At 44.9% G+C, this 20398-nt stretch overlaps 1 protein-coding gene across 1 annotated transcript; it reads left to right on the top strand.

The window, feature by feature from the left end:
• Window positions 1-348: 348 nt before the first annotated feature.
• Window positions 349-16669, top strand: LOC311118652 (regulating synaptic membrane exocytosis protein 1-like; the record flags this gene model as incomplete). The annotated part of the gene is made up of 2 exons (XM_084193440.1): window positions 349-512; window positions 16450-16669. Coding segments are annotated over 2 exons (384 nt in total), but the record flags the coding sequence as incomplete, so codon positions are not given.
• Window positions 16670-20398: the final 3729 nt, after the last annotated feature.

Below are 20398 nucleotides of genomic sequence, written 5' to 3'. Positions count from 1 at the left end.
AGCGTCAGATAAATATTTCTCTGCATTGAACGAAGCTAGCTTCCCCGGGTGACCGAGTAGCCTATCATTCTCTGCCGGAGATATGGGCTCCCTGTAACTGGAGGTGGAGGGGAGAGGAGGGCGGGCGGGGGGTGGGGGGGAGGTGAGAATAGAGCGAGAGAGAGGAAGAGAGAGAGAAAAGGCGACTAGGAACCGAAGAAGCACTACCGCCGTGGGTGCCTGCCACCATGGGAGCCTTGCATCACTTGCCCGAGCCGTTGCTTCCTCCATGGGCCATGTCGTGATCCGTGGGCTCCGCCAGCGGGATTTCTGTCAGTGATCCGAGCCGCGGAAGAGAGGGGGGAGAAGATGTCAGCCTCGGTGGGCCCTCGGGGCGGCGCGCGCCCACCCGTCGTGCCGGCGTCCATGCCCGAGCCGGACCTGAGCCATCTGACGGAGGAGGAGAGGAAGATCATCATGGCCGTGCTAGCTCGACAGAAGGAGGAGGAGGAGAAGGAAGAGGCCATGTTAAAGTAAGGGAGATACTGGGGCTATTTCCGCTGTGGAGATGCTTGGGAGATTATGTGCATAGATGCTGCCATACTGCCGCCCATCGTCCGCTAGGCCACCAATAGGCTACCAAACCTATACACATATCTGTCTACCTAACCTACTCAAGGGACTAAGGTGCAGCATAGGCTGTCGACGTGTGTAGTGATTAGCTGTAGTGAGTGTGTGTGTGTGTGTAGGCTATGTGTTCATCAGCATGTAGGCTATCCCTCGGTGCATCCTTGTTAATGGGCTACGGTATCAGTGATTCTTGATTGTGATCATACAGTATTTCAGTGGACATCTCCATGCATGTAAGACAGCCTACTGTAGTGTTCACTTGTCGGCTGCACTCCCCTAACATGAGATGGTAGCGCCTATATAGCCCCAGCTCCTCTCACGGCAAAGATAGTGTAGCTTATTTCACTCTCAACAATCTATAGCCTATAATTTAGCCTACAGAGAGTCAAGGATGACCTAACAAGATGCTTTAACATGCTGTGGGTGCCTGTGTGTGAGTGAGAGTGTGTGTGTGAGAGAGAGAGCGAGAGTTAGAGAGAGAGAGAGAGAGAGAGAGAGAGAGAGAGAGAGAGAGAGAGAGAGAGAGAGAGAGAGAGAGAGAGAGAGAAGAGGGGTGTGTCAGCCCGGAAACACACAGCAGCTTCACACTCCACTGTATTTTCATGCCCGGACACGAATAATCTAACTCATTTCTTCTCAATCGCACCCATTTCTCCCAATTCAAGTCTGTGGTCTGTCATATCCAAACAATTCTAAACCGCTGGCTATATAGGTTCTAAATAGTCTATAGCCCAGGCTAGTATATTCTCAAGCACAGCATCTGTAGGCTACAGATAGGCTAACATCAGGCGGCGATTGCACAGCGTCATTCGACCGAGATTCTGTCATTTCTGTTTGTAGAATCAGTGGAACGGCATCTCTGCCCTAGCGGTGTTTCCAGTGCTTGACTTGGGCAGGAGCTCACTGGAACTGAGTACCAGCACCTCGACTGTTCTACTGCTTGAGCTCCTGTTCCTCTTATAGAATATTAGCTCAAAAGTATTGTGGAGCTCCTGCACCTAAATATAAACAGTACCGGCACCCAAAATGAGTACGGGCACCTATTTGAGTTCAAGTCAAGCACTGTGTGTTTCCATCCCATATCTCAACAGCTGTTTGCTTGTTCGTTCGTTGCTTTGGCGACGGTGTGCGGTTGAGTATCAGCCCAATGTAGGCCAGCGCCAGCACTCTCGCATCAGGCTACAGCAGCCCATCTATACAGAAAGGCTACAGTAAATGCATGTAGCCTAGTTTATGCCCTATGTGTTGTTTTATTACAGTGGATAATGGTCGAAAACAGCCTGTGCTATTTTAGTATTTTCACACACAGAGCGCGAGCCAGTGTGGAAGGAGCACGTCTGTTGTGTTTGTCACGACAACAATTCGGAGGTTTATCATCGTGAGTTAAATTGAACCCTATCTGGGTAGCATATGGCTCCACGGATAGTCTGACAAACTGCAGCGAGGTGATCTGACGTCAGACCACAGTCACCGCTATCGCATAGTCTTATAGAGAATGAATAACTAGGCTCCCATGAGAACCCCTTCTTCTCTGCTATTCAAGTCTGTGTTCTATTTTAGGCTCCTTTTGCAGAGTGCTAGCCCAGCACTGAAACTGCAGATCGATTCATTGCATCTAAAGAAGGAAGTGTCCAATGCATAAGTGGTCATGCATCATTTTCATAATTCTCATCATAGGCTATGCATCAAGACTATATTTCAGCTCTGCCTTATTGCTAGTCGGAGCACATAGGCTACTGTAGCATGTGTGCGTGTGTGCATGCTAGCATGGTGTGCTGTGTACATTAGCCTATGTGCCCACACTCTAGCGATAAGGGCAACGCTGAAAACAGCCTTGTGTAAGTCTTACAGTCACAGAACTCACCTACATGTATATCCTATAGGATAATTTACTCTAATCACAACATCAGATTATGGTAGACCCAGGCTGGACTGATATGTCATCTAATCTGCCCATTCTATGCTGTAAATCCGTTTGATTAACCCACTAATGTGAGAAGCGCTGATGAAACCTGAAGACAGCAGTGTGGCCACAATAGCCTAGCATGACCACACACACACACACACGCACGCACGCACGCACACACACACACACACACACACACACACACACACACACACACACACACACACACACACACACACACACACACACACACACAAACACACACACACACACACAGAGGCTGGTATTCAATCCAACCCGCCATTTATCAATTTTTACACAGTGCTTTTGTATTCATACTAGAGTAATTGCCTGTGCATGTGCAGTGTGGGTGTGGGTGTGGGTATGTGCACTGTATGTGGAGATATTTTCCTGGATAGGTCACATAGTGAGAAAAAACCCTGATGGTTGTAAGAACACAGTGTGCTCCTCTGCTACTGTAACCTAAGAATTAGGTTTTGCTTCTACATCAAGTTTTTCACCAAATCGGTGTAATTGAAGTTGGGAGGTTTGAACAGCTATACTGGACAGTCAGACACAGCTATTATCGAACCCACATTATTTTCATAACACCCATCTAATGACAGCTCAAATACAAGGTGTTATTACAGATCTGTCACCCCTTTCAGTTTTAGACAGAACACCTCCATGTTGTGGGGTTCACTTAGTGTTTTCTCTGTTATCGATGACGTGGCACACAACCATTGGTTGATGAATGCAATGTCTGTGCAGGGAACGCAACCATCTACTCCACTACTTCCTGTTCTCCTTCAACAATTAACCAACATCTGATTAATCAGAATAGAGAAAAGTAGTTGCTAGGTAGATAACCAATTACAATTACAAAAACGTGATTCACCATATTTTAGAACTACACAACATTGACTTAGAAAACAATAACATCGCTCATAAAATAATTATACACTGGTATGTTTTTCACGTTTATCTCAAAATTACTATGTTTATTTTATTATTATTATTATTATTTTTAAATCTGACATACACATTGATCAATGTTGTGTAGTTCTAAAATATGGTGAATCACATTTTTGTAATTGTAATTGTAATTGGTTATCTACCTAGCAACTACTTTTCTCTATTCGGATTAATCAGATGTTGGTTAATTGTTGAAGGAGAACAGGAAGTAGTGGAGTACATCCCCTGCTCAGATGTTGCATTCATCAACCAATGGTTGTGTGCCGCGTCATCGACTGACAGATTGCTATAACATATGATGTGGTTAGCTGATGCTTAAAATACCTATCCAGGCGCTGTAGGATCTGGCATGTGTCAGCAACACCTGGGCAGAGGAACACGCCTGATGTATTTAATTTAATTTATTTAACCAGGTAAGTTGACTGAGAACATATTCTCATTTACAGCAACAGCCTGGGGAATAGTTACAGAGGAGAGGAGGGGGGATGAAAAAGCCAATTGGAAACTGGGGATGATTAGGTGGCCATGATGGTATGAGGGCCAGATTGGGAATTTAGCCAGGATACCGGGGTTAACACCCCTACTCTTACGATAAGTTCCATAGGCTCTTTAGTGACCACAGAGAGTCAGGACACCTGTTTAATGTGCCATCCGAAAGACAGCACACTACACAGGGCAATGTCCCCAATCACTGCCCTGGGGCATTGGGATCTTTTTTTAGACCAGAGGAAAGAGTGCCTCCTACTGGCCCTCCAACACCACTTCCAGCAGCATCTGGTCTCCCTTCCAGGACCAACCCTGCTTAGCTTCAGAGGCAAGCCAGCAGTGGGATGCAGGGTGGTATGCTGAATGTGGTCATTTCATCCATCCAGTATTTAATCGCGTTCCCTCAGAGGTTCCATGTATCAACCAATGGTTGCATGCCACTTCATCGACTGTGCAGTCGGCCACCAGATTGCTATACCATATGATGTGGTCAGCTGATGCTTTAAATACCTATCCAGGTGTTGTAAGATCTGGCAGGCATCAGCAACGTCTGAGCAGAGGAACACGCCCAACGTCTAAATCGAGTCATACATCCACCTTCTAAAGAACCCTCAAACTACACCATTGTATACATTTTTAACATCATTTTCAGACAAAATTCTAACAACATTGTCCCTCTTGTGTGTTTCAGGGAGGAGAAGCCCATCCAAGCAAGAACTGTGAACCTGGTTGGGCAGAAGAAGCCTCCTCAGCAAAATGATGTCCGGTAAAAACCATTAAACAACCTTATTTTGCTGTCTGTTTTTTTTAATGTTCAGTTGGTTATTCTAACACAGTCTTGAGGTGGTCAGAAGACCTGGGTTCGAACCCAGTCTGTCTCATTGGTGCCTAAAACTGCTTAAGGTCTTTGAGGACAAGGTGGTCAAAGGGGAGTGAAGTGTAACAGATGAGCTGGTGAACTTAACTATCTTCACGTAATGAGTAACCTTGCCTGAGACCAGAGGGATATACTACGATTGAAGCTAGATCTGCTCAGGGTTTTCTAAAGCTAGCCAGCTTCAGTTAGCTTCACATTCCAGCTCAGGCTTCATCCGTACTACGATGGTGAATATTACTCGTCCGCCTGCCGCTAACTCTAGCAGGCTTGTAACGGCGCGTGCATGTCACCCGTGGCTAGTCGAACGCCAAACTCTTCATTGAGACAATGCTGAAACATCAATCCATGGGCGAGTCAGTGCCACATTTTCATTTGTGCCGAAATCTAAATGAAAGAAAAGTTATCTTGCAAATTCAGCAGGCTAATGTGTGAAATAGGCTTTTAGAAGTGCTGTCTTTATTTTATTACTTATCGTTAATGCTGTCTTTGGTGTGCTTTGGTGTGCTTATCAATGCACAAGCATCTTTTTCCCCCACTCCTCTTGATAAAATAGTTGTATTTGTCATACACAAGTTTTACTGTGCGTGAAGTTTGAAATGCATTATGTCTTTACTAAATGTGTAATGTGCTAGGTATTTTAACATTACTATTTGTTAACACACACAAAAAACTGTTGTCTTCCTCAAATGACGGGGATGATGACATAATCTTTGAGAGAGGGAGGGAATCTGATTTCATCGGTCCTCAATTCGTGACTCAGACACTTTACTCAGAATAAATGTAGTAAGCCCTGAGTTAGCCTGCCCGGTAGCAGGTTAGATCTGAATGATTCGTTGCCATAGAAATGTACCTGGCTAAAAGGTGAGCCACTTTTGTGGTACCGGTTATCCCGAGTTGAACTCAGAATTGACCAAAGTTACCTTGCTAACTCCTCAAACCACGTACTTAGTATAGGGCTCTGAAGACTTGTGTTAGCTCCCCAAGCTAATGTCAACCACAACATTCCACGACCCAGTGAGATGATGGACATCACCTGTCAATTAACTCTTAAGTGCTATTGAGCCATCATTGAGTCTTTGACTTGGGTTTGTGTTGTGGATACGTGATTAAGCCTGATGCCCCAAACGGCTAGTCCAGGGTCAGATATTCTGTATCCTCCTAATGGTCAGAAGGTTAGAAATTGGGTTTGGGTCATCTGAGCCCAGATGTCTGGTAAGGGACAACTTCCTATCACTCTGGCTCTGATGAGGAAAACAGCCAGTATTCACCCAGAGTGATAAGTATGTCATATTGAAGTACCGGTACGTCAACTATCAATCCAGCATCTAAGGCCCCTTTGACTGAGGTGAGTTTGAGGATGCAGTTGAGAATGTGTGTGTCTGTCTGTGTGTAATGTATGTTTGGGAGCTGTGGTCAGCATTTTAGGCTTATGTCTGTAATGGAGATTGTCTCTGCAGCACAATGAACATGTTACGTGTGTATGTACTGTAAGTCATTATTTCTGCGTGGTCGTGCACGTTTACATTTTGTGTGTGTGAGTGGTTGTGCATGCGAGTGTTTGTGTGCTTCGTGTGCACTTGTGTGTGTGTGTTTTGCACAAACATGCATGCGTGTGAGAGGTTGGATCAGAGAGTGGTGGGATTAAGGGGTAAATCAGCTGGTTCACATCTGCTTCCTCCGAGGAATCCCGGAATGTGGCCCAATTATGACATCACACCATGAAATCCCAGTCAGTATTCCGACACATACGGAATGTCAGCAAGCCGTCAGATTGAGATAGAGATAATGATAATAACTTTATTTATGAAGTAAGGTATGCTTATCATACACTGACCATTTCTCAAATTACATCATATTCCCCACATAATGCATTTTTGACCTCAGTCACTTTTACTCTGGTCAAAATCTGTGAACTATAAGGAGTTGTGTATCATTTGACATGCAGGCTATTATCAGTTTTTCTATTATTCTAGATGAGCATAGATGTTGATCTGTGATATGAATTCAGGAAGCCCAAGTAATGGAAAGCATATTTCTGTAAAGGGCTAGTGAAGTGAACTCAGAATGCATTAATGATAGACCTACTAATCCTGTTGATAGAGAGAAAAGCTTTCATAACTCTCAGTACATTAAAGAGATGACCACTCAAAAGCCATGTCTTCCCTCTTGCCCACAGAGCAACATAGGCTATGTAAGATAACTTCTTAGCATTAGCATCACCTACCGCCATGTAGCATTCTCACTAAAACTCAAGTCAAACATTAGCAAATTCTGTAACTTTACACTGAGTGTACAAAACATTAGGAACACCTGCTGACATAGACTGACCAAGTGAATCCAGGTGAAAGCTATGATCCCTTATTGATGCCACTTGTTAAATCCACTTCAATCAGTGTAGATGAAGAGGAGACAGGTTAAATAAGTATTTTTAAGCAAGCCTTGAGACAATTGAGACATGGATTGTGGGGGGAGGGGGGGGGGGAGTGCAACTCAGTATTAGGAAGGTATTCCTAATGTTTTGTACACTCAGTGTATATTTACCATATAGAGCTTACATTACTCTCCCCTCTATGACATGGATGTATCTATAAGGCCCAGCTTATGTCGCTGTTATACCCCATGGAGCAGAGACTCCTGGGAGGACTAGGATACTAGCCAATCACAGAGTGCAGGAAGTGACTACCGGCCAATCTCAAAACCTCATGAGGGGACTGCAGTGTTACTGGGCCATTGCCATGGTGCCAGGGTCAGGAGACTGCAATCCAATCATGTGTGGAGTTCCTGACTCCTTACTTCTATGTGTCTTCACAGGTGAAAGCATGGGTACAGTACAGACAACTAGAGAAGCACAGCTAGCACACAGCTAACTCAACACAACCTAGCATGACTTATGTACTGTATCTCTCTGCAACTACAGGATATTGTTCCCTGTATGTTGTGAGGTTTGTATGAGCGTGTGTGTGTGATTGTAGACGGTGCCCACCCTGCTCAAGGTAGAGCTCTGTACGACGGTGCCAAGCCATATGGAGCTCGGTCTGGGGAGCACACTACCCACTTAGCTCTGCTGTTGGCTTTGGTGCTCTCTCTCCATCTGTCTTCCTCCTCTTTTCTCTCCATCTATCTATTTCTAGCGCCCTATCTGTTTCTCTATATCGTCCTCTTTATCTCCCTCACTCTGTCTGTCTTTTATCTGTTTTATAAAGCCTAAAAACGGGGTGTAAAAATAGACATCCTCAGGTATCTGGCTAAGGACTCTTTGCGTGCGCGTGGGCCTGTGTGTGTGACATTAGTGCTCTTTAAGCCTGTGATGGTGTGTAAGTAAGGAGGTGTGTTATTGACAGAGCAGAATGCGCTCTCTCTCTCTCTCTCTCTCTCTCTCTCTCTCTCTCTCTCTCTCTCTCTCTCTCTCTCTCTCTCTCGCTCTCTCGCTCTCTCGCTCTCTCTCTCTCTCTCTCTCTCTCTCTCTCTCTCTCTCTCTCTCTCGCTCTCTCTCTCGCTCTCTCTCTCTCTCTCTCTCTCTCTCTCTCTCGCTCTCTCGCTCCCGCTCTCTCGCTCCCGCTCCCGCTCCCGCTCTCTGCTGGTAAATGTTATTGTCTTGGAGCTGCAGGCTTGTTGAAGTCCCACTCGGTAGTGAGGAAAGGCCCTCCAGACCAGTCTAAGACACGTGAACAGTCTTATTGAGGAGAGAGTAATGTCACTCCATGTACCCAAGGAGAGTTTCTGTTTCAGATTCTATAATCAATACAGTGCATGTCTCTTGACGTTGGTGTGTTGTGAATCAGAGTTGCCTGAATCAGTACTGGCGAAGTGATCCTACACTACATAACCACCAAGAAGGGCACCCAGTATAGGGTTGAGGGAAGAGGGAGGCAGAGATGAGGAGAGGGGAGAGGGAGTGTGTGGTAGAGAGAGATGTGTGAGAGAGAAGCTGAGCTAAATACAGAGAGAAAAGGGAGAGAGGAGAGAGATTTGTTTTGATGGTTGTAAGAACACAGCGTGCTCCTCTGCTACTGTAACCTAAGAATCAGGTTTTGCTTCTACGTCCACTTTTTCACCGAATCTGTGTAATTGAAGTTGGGAGGTTTGAAGGGGAAAAAGCTAACCATAGTTGAGGAGTTTGCACACCAGAGGAGAGAGGTTGAGGTGGGGATGAGTGAGAGAGTGGAAGAAAGAGATGGATGGATGGTTGAAGAGGGGGAAGGTGAAGCTATACACCACCCGGGCCACTCAGCATGGTGACAGATCCGCCGGAAGCAAGGGAGGGAGAGGGAAGTGCAGACCCTGCCAAAGAGAGAGAAAACAAAAGAGAGAGAGAGAGTGAGAGACAGAAAGAGAGACTGTGGCTTACTGTGTGCCGCTGATGCCATATGGTGGTGAGGTGCAATCCAGAGTGGGAACAGACCAACCTGCCTAGCATAGGAACAGAGGAGAGTAAGTGAGTGGGCTAAAGAAAAAACCTACAATAGGCCAAAGTGTAATTTTGTCATTTTGATATAAAGCCAGTTGTCATAAGCTTCAATCCCCCCCCCCCCCTCTAAACACACACACACACAGTGGCTACAGGGGACCAGTCACAAGTCTGGCACCCTTTAATGCTTTCCAATTTTGCAAATAGCAAATGTTAAAAAAAAAAGCTTATCTATTATAGGACTGTGAATTTATAGAAATCAATCAGATGGATGACTCCTCCTGTTTGGAGAGAGATGGAGAGAGAGGGAGAGAGAGGGAGAGAGAGCGAGCATAATTTCTAAATGGCTGCGAATTGATTTTCTCTCGCTCTTCTTTGACACTCGCTCATTGTTTTTTGATTCATGCCCGCTTGCCTTTTGAATATCGATCTGAGATGAGAGGGTGAGTCAGGAAGGGAGCCCTTAGTCACTGCAGATCTATCAGGTGGCGTGGGAGTGAGTTTATGATGCTTATTAGTACAGATACAGAGTACCCATAGGTCTCATGGCTCAGTCGGCTGGCAACACCAGGGTTGTGGGTTGGATTCCTGCATGGGGTACATATATTGGACACGTGTGTGTGACCGGTGGCATTCAAAATCAAGCCTTAGCCCCTGCTCCATAGCCACTACATAATAATCTAGATTAAATGTATGTGACCGTTGTCCACCTAACGCGCCTTCTAGCCCTCTATCTTGCCCACCAGGTACGTCTAGTTGGCTGATCAAGGGTGTGGTTGTGCCAGTGTATTTAAGCGCTTCCTTCCATCTGGAGATTTTGTTTTGTCTTTTGGAAGGTTGGCGTGCCTTTGGAGGACCAGAGCGGGGACAGTGATAGCCCAAATCCAAAGTGTCTAAAATATGTATTTTGTAAGTATAGTGTGTGTAATAGCGGCGGTAAACATTATACTGAGTTCCGCTCTCCTCCTCCTTGGGCACGCCAGCCTGAGTGAGTGCAAATTGGGGTTTATTCTCCACAAGATATTCAACTATTTAATAATTGAAGTTTCCAACATAGTCAGTTTCTTTCAATGGTCTCTGCGGAAAAAAATGTGCAATGATACATTTCCAGGTTAAGCGCACACAATTTCCATAGCAATCACATCTTAATTCTCCCAAGTGTCCTATGTTGAAGTTTACATAATCAAATACACTTCACACATAAAACAATCAGCAGGCCCACTGCACTCACTCACTCAGGCTGGCATGCCTAAGGAGGGGGAGAGTGGAACTCAGTATAACATTTACCAGCGCTGTTGCACACACACACTATACTTATAAAATATTTGGGCTATCACTGGCCCCGCTCTCATTCTCCAAAGGCACGCCAACCTTCCAAATGACAAAACGATCTCCCAACGGAAGGAAGAGCTCTACTTAAATACACGGGCACAACCACACCCTTGATTAGCCAACCAGACGCACCTGGCGGGCTAGAAGGCACATTAGTGGCCACCGGTCACATATTAACTCAAAGTCGAGTTTGAATAAAAGAATCTGATGAATGACTATATTATTATTTAGAGTGGTTATAAGGAGGGGCTAGGGAGTAGGGGCTAGGGCTCGGTTTTGTATTCAGCACTAAATACGCTCACAGTTCCCCTCAGTGAGAAACTATAACCGGAAACCTCTCCCAGCTGTTAACATGAGATTCCATTACCCAGAATCCATTGTAATGGTGCCAGGACATGCTCATCTATCCCCACTCTCCTGTCGAGTGTGAAGGAATTTTGGGAGTGATGTTCACTCCTCAATTCTGAAACAGCACCTATCCTCTTGTACCTATATGACATGTGTCAAACTTATTCCACAGAGGGCTGAGTGTCTGCGGGTTTTCGCTCCACCCTTGTACTTGATTGATGAATTAAGGTCACTAATTAGTAAGGAACTCCCCTCACCTAGTTGTCTAGGTCTTAATTGAAAGGAAAAACCAAAAACCAGCAGACACTAGGCCTTCCATGGAATGAGTTTGACACCCCTGGCCTATAGGGACATCATGTAGATCAGAATGAATCAGCATTAATTTGATAGGTATAAACATTAGCTTACCATTGCCCTTTGATTGACTTGGTACTAGGAGTTTTCATCATATTGCACACGTGTGATGGGCTGTTTTTGGACTCAGGACACTGCCGGTACTGAGGACTTTAACATGAGCCATTGAGCAGCACAGCTCTATCATACGGGTGTCACACACATTAGAGACCAATCACACAGACCAATTGCTCCTCTGGGACATTGTGTGTGTGTGCGTGCACATTTGTGTGTGCATATGTGTGTGTGCTGGAGGATTTACAGCCAGCGCTGTATATGGGGACCAGGGCCATCCTGCCAGGGCTTGATGAATGGGGGACAGCGTGTGTGTGTCCGCAGGACGTTTGTCCTTGTTAGGTGACGCCACGCACTGTGGCTGAGATACGGCTGGCTTTTCACGTCATCTAGAGGACTCCTTTGACTCCCTCCCCCTCGATTGGAGAGGACTGGGGAAATGATCGCGCTCCAATGCACTGTATGAATAGCCACACCATTCACTGCTTGAGGTAGCAAGGTAGAGACCCTAACATGATCAGACCCGTCTGAAACCTCCAATCTCAGTATGCCTATAACGCTGTGTGTATTTATGGGTGTGCATTCCATACTGTACAGTAGCCTTTGTTGTTGCTACTGTTGTCCTACACTCTCAGCAAGCTTGTTAGTGCTGCATGGCTTAATTACTCCAGCAATTACTATATGGGATGCTTCATGCTAATGTTGTTTTCCCACAGTGAATTGTTGGCCCGATTGTTTAAAAAAACACACTTGGACAAATGTGCATTTCACAAAGGGTTTATTTATATTTCTTGAAAGAGAGAAAGTATTGAATGGTGTGACGCAAAGGAAGTGTGTGTGTGTGTGTGTGTGTTGTGTGCATTTGTGTCTGTGCGTTCGTTTGTGAGTGTTTGCTAGTAGAAGTAAAGCTTGGGCTCACTTTGGTTTAACCTTGTATCTCATTTATGAATCTCAGTGTTTTCTTGCTTTTCTTAATGAGCGCTTGTCTGACAGTCTCTCCTGAATGTTGAAAGCTGAGGGCTCTCTCAGATCTCCTCATAAATACATATTTCTCTCTCTCTATTTATCTATTTTCCTCTCTCTCTGACTCATGAAGATGTTTTTAATTTACCCCTCAAAAACATTCCACAACAGTGTTGCACAATCTAATAGAGATTTAAATTGAACGTTTTCCCATCTGAGTGAGAGAGAGTTAGCTGGAGTAGTTGAGTCGGCTGCAGTCCAATAGTTGAAGATAGCTTGCTTCCCTCATCTCCTTCCCTTAATTGATTGGTGAAAGGAATGTTATGAATCCTTGCTCTCACCTATTCAACTGCATTCAAGCAGTGGTTTCCTCAGAGGGGAGTAAGGAAGGATACATTTCTAAATGATTCAAACAGGGCCTAAGTATTGGAACGGGGCCTGTGACAGTTTGACTCAGTGAGAGTCATGGAGCTGAGGATATGAACCCTGAGGAGACGTAACAGCAGGTGACCCCTGTCTGACCTTTAGGGCCAATAGCTACCCGGAGATGAGGCCCAGGGCACTGACAGGAAGATGGGATGGGATGGGGAGTGTTTTTTGTCTTTGTATGTGTGTGTGTGTGTGTGTGTGTGTGTGCACGTGTGTGTGTGTGTGTATTTACAGGGATAAGATACAGGGATGTCACTGTTGGTGGGATAGTCCCGGGAGGAGGATGTGTTTGTTTGGAGGTATGATAAGTGAACAGTTTGTTTTGTGACTCCAGTAGCGGAGTGAAGAATGTGGATTTACAGCCTAAGGTCTTCTGGATGTTTGATGCAGTCAGTCTCTCTCTCTCTCTCTCTCTCTCTCTCTCTCTCTCTCTCTCTCGCTCTCGCTCTCGCTCCCGCTCTCTCTCTCTCTCTCTCTCTCTCTCTCTCTCTCTCTCTCTCTCTCGCTCTCTCTCTCTCTCTCTCTCTCTCTCTCTCTCCATCTCTCTCTCTCTCTCTCTCTCTCTCTCTCTCTCTCTCTCTCTCTCTCTCTCTCTCTCTCTCTCTCTCTCTCTCTCTCTCTCTCTCTCTCTCTCTCTCTCTCTCTCTCTCTCTCTCTCTCTCTCTCTCTCTCTCTCCTGTCATTGTGGGGATTGTAGTTTTTAAAGCTGGTTGATGGGGGAGGAGGCTACACCATGGACACCCTGTCTGTAAGTAAAGATAATGTATCTGACTCTTTCGCCTCTATGTTAATGTATCTGACTCTACCTATAGTATTTGGATGTTACAGTATTTTGGAAGATACTATCTGCTCTGTATGTGTTTGTGATGTAAATATGATATTCTAGCTGAGTAAATTTGTTTATAATTTATTATGGATGAAACTGCAACCTCATTATGAATTGATCTTGTCTATAAGCATTTATAACCGCACATATTAACAGCACTTATAAATGACTTAAGACTACAGATGCATTCATAAAACATACATAGGTGGTAATATGTATTACAACACGTATTATAAGCATTCCTATTAGCGTATGGCTGTTTACAAGAGTCCACTTAAATGCATCAGTAATAATGTAAGTGTTTCATTCAGCTTGGTGGCTCAGTGAGTGTAGGATACTGGGACTGTGAATCCTGTCTCATATTGTGGTATGGTTCAGCAGTGTCAGGTGGATGCAGTTGCGAGACAGACTGTTTTGTAATGTTAGAAGGAAATCAAACTTGCAATTGTACTTGCTGCCACTGGGTGCTCTGTGCGCAATGCGCTGACAGATTCACATACAGTGGGGAGAACAAGTATTTGATACACTGCCGATTTTGCAGGTTTTCCTACTTACAAAGCATGTAGAGGTCTGTAATTTTTATCATAGGTACACTTCAACTGTGAGAGACAGAATCTAAAACAAAAATCCAGAAAATCACATTGTATGATTTTTAAGTAATTAATTTGCATTTTATTGCATGACATAAGTATTTGATCACCTACCAACCAGTAAGAATTCCGGCCCTCACAGACCTGTTAGTTTTTCTTTAAGAACCCCTCCTGTTCTCCACTCATTACCTGTATTAACTGCACCTGTTTGAACTCGTTACCTGTATAAAAGACACCTGTCCACACACTCAATCAAACAGACTCCAACCTCTCCACAATGGCCAAGACCAGAGAGCTGTGTAAGGACATCAGGGATACAATTGTAGACCTGCACAAGGCTGGGATGGGCTACAGGACAATAGGCAAGCAGCTTGGTGAGAAGGCAACAACTGTTGGCGCAATTATTAGAAAATGGAAGAAGTTCAAGATGACGGTCAATCACCCTCGGTCTGGGGATCCATGCAAGATCTCACCTCGTGGGGCATCAATGATCATGAGGAAGGTGAGGGATCAGCCCAGAACTACACGGCAGGACCTGGTCAATGACCTGAAGAGAGCTGGGACCACAGTCTCAAAGGAAACCATTAGTAACACACTATGTCGTCATGGATTAAAATCCTGCAGTGCACGCAAGGTCCCCCTGCTCAAGCCAGCTCATGTCCAGGCCCGTCTGAAGTTTGCCAATGACCATCTGGATGATTCAGAGGAGGAAAGGGAGAAGGTCATGTGGTCTGATGAGACAAAAATAGAGCTTTTTGGTCTAAACTCCACTCGCCGTGTTTGGAGGAAGAAGAAGGATGAGTACAACCCCAAGAACACCATCCCAACCGTGAAGCATGGAGGTGGAAACATCATTCTTTGGGGATGCTTTTCTGCAAAGGGGACAGGACGACTGCACCGTATTGAGGGGAGGATGGATGGGGCCATGTATCACAAGATCTTGGCCAACAACCTCCTTCCCTCAGTAAGAGCATTGAAGATGGGTCGTGGCTGGGTCTTCCAGCATGACAATGACCCGAAACACACAGCCAGGGCAACTAAGGAGTGGCTCCATAAGAAGCATCTCAAGGTCCTGGAGTGGCCTAGCCAGTCTCCAGACCTGAACCCAATAGAAAATCTTTAGAGAGAGCTGAATGTCCGTATTGCCCAGCGACAGCCCCGAAACCTGAAGGATCTGGAGAAGGTCTGTATGGAGGAGTGGGCTAAAATCCCTGCTGCAGTGTGTGCAAACCTGGTCAAGACCTACAGGAAACGTATGATCTCTGTAATTGCAAACAAAGGTTTCTGTACCAAATATTAAGTTCTGCTTTTCTGATGTATCAAATACTTATGTCATGCAATAAAATGCAAATGAATTACTTAAAAATCATACAATGTGATTTTCTGGATTTTTGTTTTAGATTCCGTCTCTCACAGTTGAAGTGTACCTATGATACAAATTTCAGACCTCTACATGCTTTGTAAGTAGGAAAACCTGCAAAATCGGCAGTGTATCAAATACTTGTTCTCCCCACTGTACTCTTTAAATGTCTACAACGGTATCATATCTTTGTTATATGTCATGCAATATACAGAAACGTTTCAGGAAATGGAAAAAACTGCCATATTGTCCCATTGACAAACATATAATTATGAAACTTCAGAAGCTAGCTTGAATACATTTCGGCAAAATTTGAGTTACAAGGTTTACAGTGACGATAAAGACAATTTTATGCTGGGAGAGTTAATGCTTCAAATACTTTGGCAAGGTCTTATGTGCTGCCTTGTGTTACCTTGTGCTACCATGTGCTACCTTGTTCCAGACCAGCTGTTTTCGTCTCCCCCCCCTCTCTCTCTCTCTACCGCATCTGCTGTCTCGACCTCTGAATGCTTGGCTATGAAAAGCCAACTGACATTTACTCCTGAGGTGCTGACCTGTTGCACCCTCTACAACCACTGTGATTATTATTTGACCCTGCTGGTCATCTATGAACGTTTGAACATCTTGAAGAACAATCTGGCCTTAATGGCCATGTACTCTTATGAACTCCAACCGGCACAGCCAGAAGGGGACTGGTCACCCTTCAGAGCCTGGTTCCACTCTAGATTTCTTCCTAGGTTCCTGCCTTTCTAGGGAGTTTTTCCTAGCCACCGTGCTTCTAAATCTGCATTGCTTGCTGTTTCGGGTTTTAGGCTGGGTTTCTGTATAAGCACTTTGTGACAACTGCTGATGTAAAACGGGCTTTATAAATACATTTGATTTTGATTTGATTTAGCTAACTTTGTACCTTTCCTTCCCTCCTGTTCTCTTAGAGGTATCCAGCAGCAGTTGTCCAGCTACAGGGAGACGGTGCGGCGGGTGGGGGAGGAGACACGTCGGCAGACCACCACGGGCCAGCACCGGGACGACGCTCCCACCTGTGGCATCTGCCACAAGACCAAGTTTGCTGATGGCTGTGGCAGCCTCTGCTCTTACTGCCAGACCAAGTTCTGTGCCCGCTGCGGAGGGAGGGTGTCCTTGCGCACCAACAATGTAAGAGACACTTGTAGACACACACACACACACAAATACACACACACACACACACACACACAAATGCCCCTGTTTACTCCACTTTCACTGGCTGTGTGTAGTCTAAGCAGGGGCAAAGGTGTTTGTGCTCAGGTGGCGGAAAGGTGCTGGGCCAGAATAGCTGTGTGTGTGTGTGTGTGTATGCTGCAGCAGTGCATGACCCAGGTAGAGGCTGGTAAAGGTTAATTGGGCATTAGACAGGGACTGGGGGCAGGGGGGGTCTCTCTGTTGCACCCTGGGGGGTTGGGCCTGGGCTACAGACACAGTGGGGTTGGGGTGGCCCCATGCAGGAAGCCCACCCGGCCACCCACAGTGTGATATTTAATGATCAACCTCTCCCCCCCCACATACATATATGCATGCACTGAAAGACACACACACACACACACAGACACACACACACACACACACAAACACACATTGGTTTTACTATCTAAGTGGGCACCAAAACATATATTACCATTCAAAATCCTATTTTCTCTAACCCCTAACCTTAACTCCAAACCCCTAACCTTAAAACTAAACCTAACTCCTAACACTAATCCTAACCCTAATTCGAATCCTAGTTGTAACCCTAACCCTAAACCTAACCCCTAAGATTAAAATAGCATTTATCCTTTCGTTTTTTTTCTTTTCCTTGTTTTACTATCCTTGTGAGGACTTTTGGAACCCGAAAGGATAGTAAAGTTATAACACACGCTCTAATTAGGTAGCCCTAACGAGCATGGTGTGTAGAGGCCAGTGGGTGTGAGAGAGGAGAGATAGTTGTGGAGAGCTTTGAAACAGGGATTACCTACCTGTTGAGTCCCCACCGCCTCACCACCTCAACTCATAATCAGTCAGTCCTGTGCTGCTGTTAAGGAAGTTTGTGGATGAGCTCATTTTGATTTGGATGATCACGCCTCCATCATCATCAGGTGTGTTCTCTCAAGCAGGTTTTTATTTATTTAAATGTGTCCTCATTTCACCTTTTCACTCTCTCCCTCCATCTCTGTTTCTTTTCCTCTCATATGCCACCTGGATGCTTACAACAGGAGGACAAAGTGGTAAGTTTTTCCTCTTCCTGTGAAGTCATAGTAGTTCAGTGAACTTCATTTGCAACCAGAACTTTTGCAGCATTTTACCAGCATCATGTTCTGTCAAAGGGGTCCAAGGTGTAAATGCAGGAATGTGACTCATCAAGACCTTGAAGGGATGGTGCGAGATTTTGGCAGTCAAGCCTTTTTTGTACATAGCCAGAGTCAAATGAACTAATGGATACCATATTTATGTCTCTGCTTGTAGTTTGAAGGACATTTCTAACTAGCGTTAGCGCAAGCTAGATGTACCTATAGACATCCATTCATTGCGCTAACGGCTTGTGAAACTACAGCACCTTCAACTTCCTTCAAACTACACACAGAGACATAAAAATGTTATCCATGAGTTCATCTGACTCTGGGTAAGTAGAAAAAGGGCTTACTTGCCAAAATCTTGCACTATTCCGTTAAGATATGTAGCCAACAAAAAGGTGGAACCACCTCCAGTGTCGACCAACAGTACTCCACTAACGCTCACTAGACCACAGGGTGTAATATTACTTACCATTAGGTATTACTCCTTTTACACCATACAGCACTTTTACTGTTATGTCGAGTTTAAAACCTTACATACCCTTGGCCCCGTTCCCTCAGTGGAGCTGCCAAACCATCACTTTGTTGGTATTTGGCTCCGTGGTGCTTTGGGCTTCCAACAGTGCTTTAGAATAGTGTAGACACTAGTATCCACCAACCCCCCTACAGCACAGTACAACAGCACTAACTCTAATGAGGCTTTGGCAGTACAAGCTGTAACTGAGTAGCACGTGAAAGCTCTGTGTATGACCTGTGTAGCCCTACGTATCGACTACGTAGCCTGGAGTATAGGTTGTGGGGACCCTGCATATAGTTTGTATAACCCCAATGTCTAACCTATACTGCCCTCTGTATCTGTTTGAAGCCCCAGATAGGGTTTGAAAAAAGAGAAAGCTCCTGCGTTGGGACTAGGTTTCCCCTATGTATGGCCTATGTAGTCACTGTTTATAGCTTGCGTAGTCTATACATTTTGTGGCTAATGATAAGCAGTGGCCATTATCTATAGCAAGGGTCCCCAATTACATTCAGCCGTGGGACGATTTTTGAGTGGATTGTCGGTTGGCCGGAACTTAGTTCTACCTAATTCCTGGTGATTTTACAGTGTTTTATGTCCAACAATGAAAAGTATTCTACAGTGATGGCGTATGTCTTGGTGAAATCTGTGTTTGTGCGTAAGCCAAGTGTTTCTCACAGAAAGCGTTTTTGAAGTCTGATTTCTCTCCTAAGAGCATATGCGCTCTCTCCCCTCCCCTCTCTTTCTCTTTCCTTCTCATTGTAACATCCAAGGCTATGTTTTTACAATGTAGTCATCAGTGTTTGAGACTGTCTCAGGGTAGCGTTCAGTGTGTATACCCAGTGTCTCTCCCTGCAGCAGTTTGGTAGTGGCTGAGATACAGAAACACACAGCAATGTGTCATCTCCCCTGAATGCAACAGCACCTCATGATTACTATTGATTTCAGTCTCTAGTCTCGCTCCGCTCCGCCATTCATTCACTTCATTGAAATGTCTCATTGACTGGGACCTGAGACAGAGCTATCTCTCTGTCTCCTCCTGTTGTTTCTCACATATAGATACAAGCCATACATACAATATCACATTTGATGAAGCCTATATTTAGCATATTATATCAAATGAACCTTAAGGAACCAGTATATATCGGATCAATCGAAATTAACCCAAATTTGATCGATTAAATAAACAGATTGGCTGCAAAAGACTACTCAAAGTTTCCCACAAGTGGGTAAGGTTAGGATTTGGGTAAAGCGGATCCTAGATCTGTCCAGGAGCCCCTCCTTCACTGTGGCCAGTACCAGGTGAGACTGAACCAACACACTGCAGCATAGAGACATCTAGTGGAGACAGGCAGAAGTACAGTATACTTACTGTCCTCTATAGCATTACAGTAGTACTTTCAAGTTTTATTAGTCGAATGTACAGGATAAACATGGTAGACACCATCCAACGAAATGCTTACTTGCAGGTTCTTTCTCGACAATGCAACAACAATAAATAATAGAAGATAAGAATACAAAAAGTAAATGTCAGCATAAGCATAATACAGGAAGAACCCATTTATAATCCAATATTTACACATGTATCAGGGAAGGGGGGATTGGGGAGCAAGTGTTTAAATTGTGCAGTACTAACAATAGTAAATAAGAGTCTGTTAGTAGCAGTTGTGATGTGTGTGTAGCGTGTGTGTGTAGTGTGTGTGTGTGAGTGAGGGCACAATGAAACATAAACACACTCCCAGTGCGAGTGAGACACACACATACATTCATAGATCATCCTATCACGCAGCTTAATTCACATGAAAGCCTGTATTGGGAGGGGAGGCCGGGCTATCGACCAACTGATCAATTGTCAGAGGGAAACCTATGTCTGGCCCAACACACGCACACACACACACACACACACACACACACACACACACACACACACACACACACACACACACACACACACACACACACACACACACACACACACACACATACACACACACACACACATAGACACACACACACACACAGAGGTAGGCTTTTGCAACATCAGCAGGGACCCAAAGTAAATTA

This window comes from Coregonus lavaretus (genome assembly GCF_964263955.1).
Source record: "Coregonus lavaretus genome assembly, contig: HAP1_SCAFFOLD_2766, whole genome shotgun sequence".
Lineage (NCBI taxonomy): Eukaryota > Metazoa > Chordata > Actinopteri > Salmoniformes > Salmonidae > Coregonus > Coregonus lavaretus.
The sequence above is the reverse complement of the archived record's forward strand: the minus strand, read 5'-3'. Positions and strand labels throughout refer to the sequence as shown.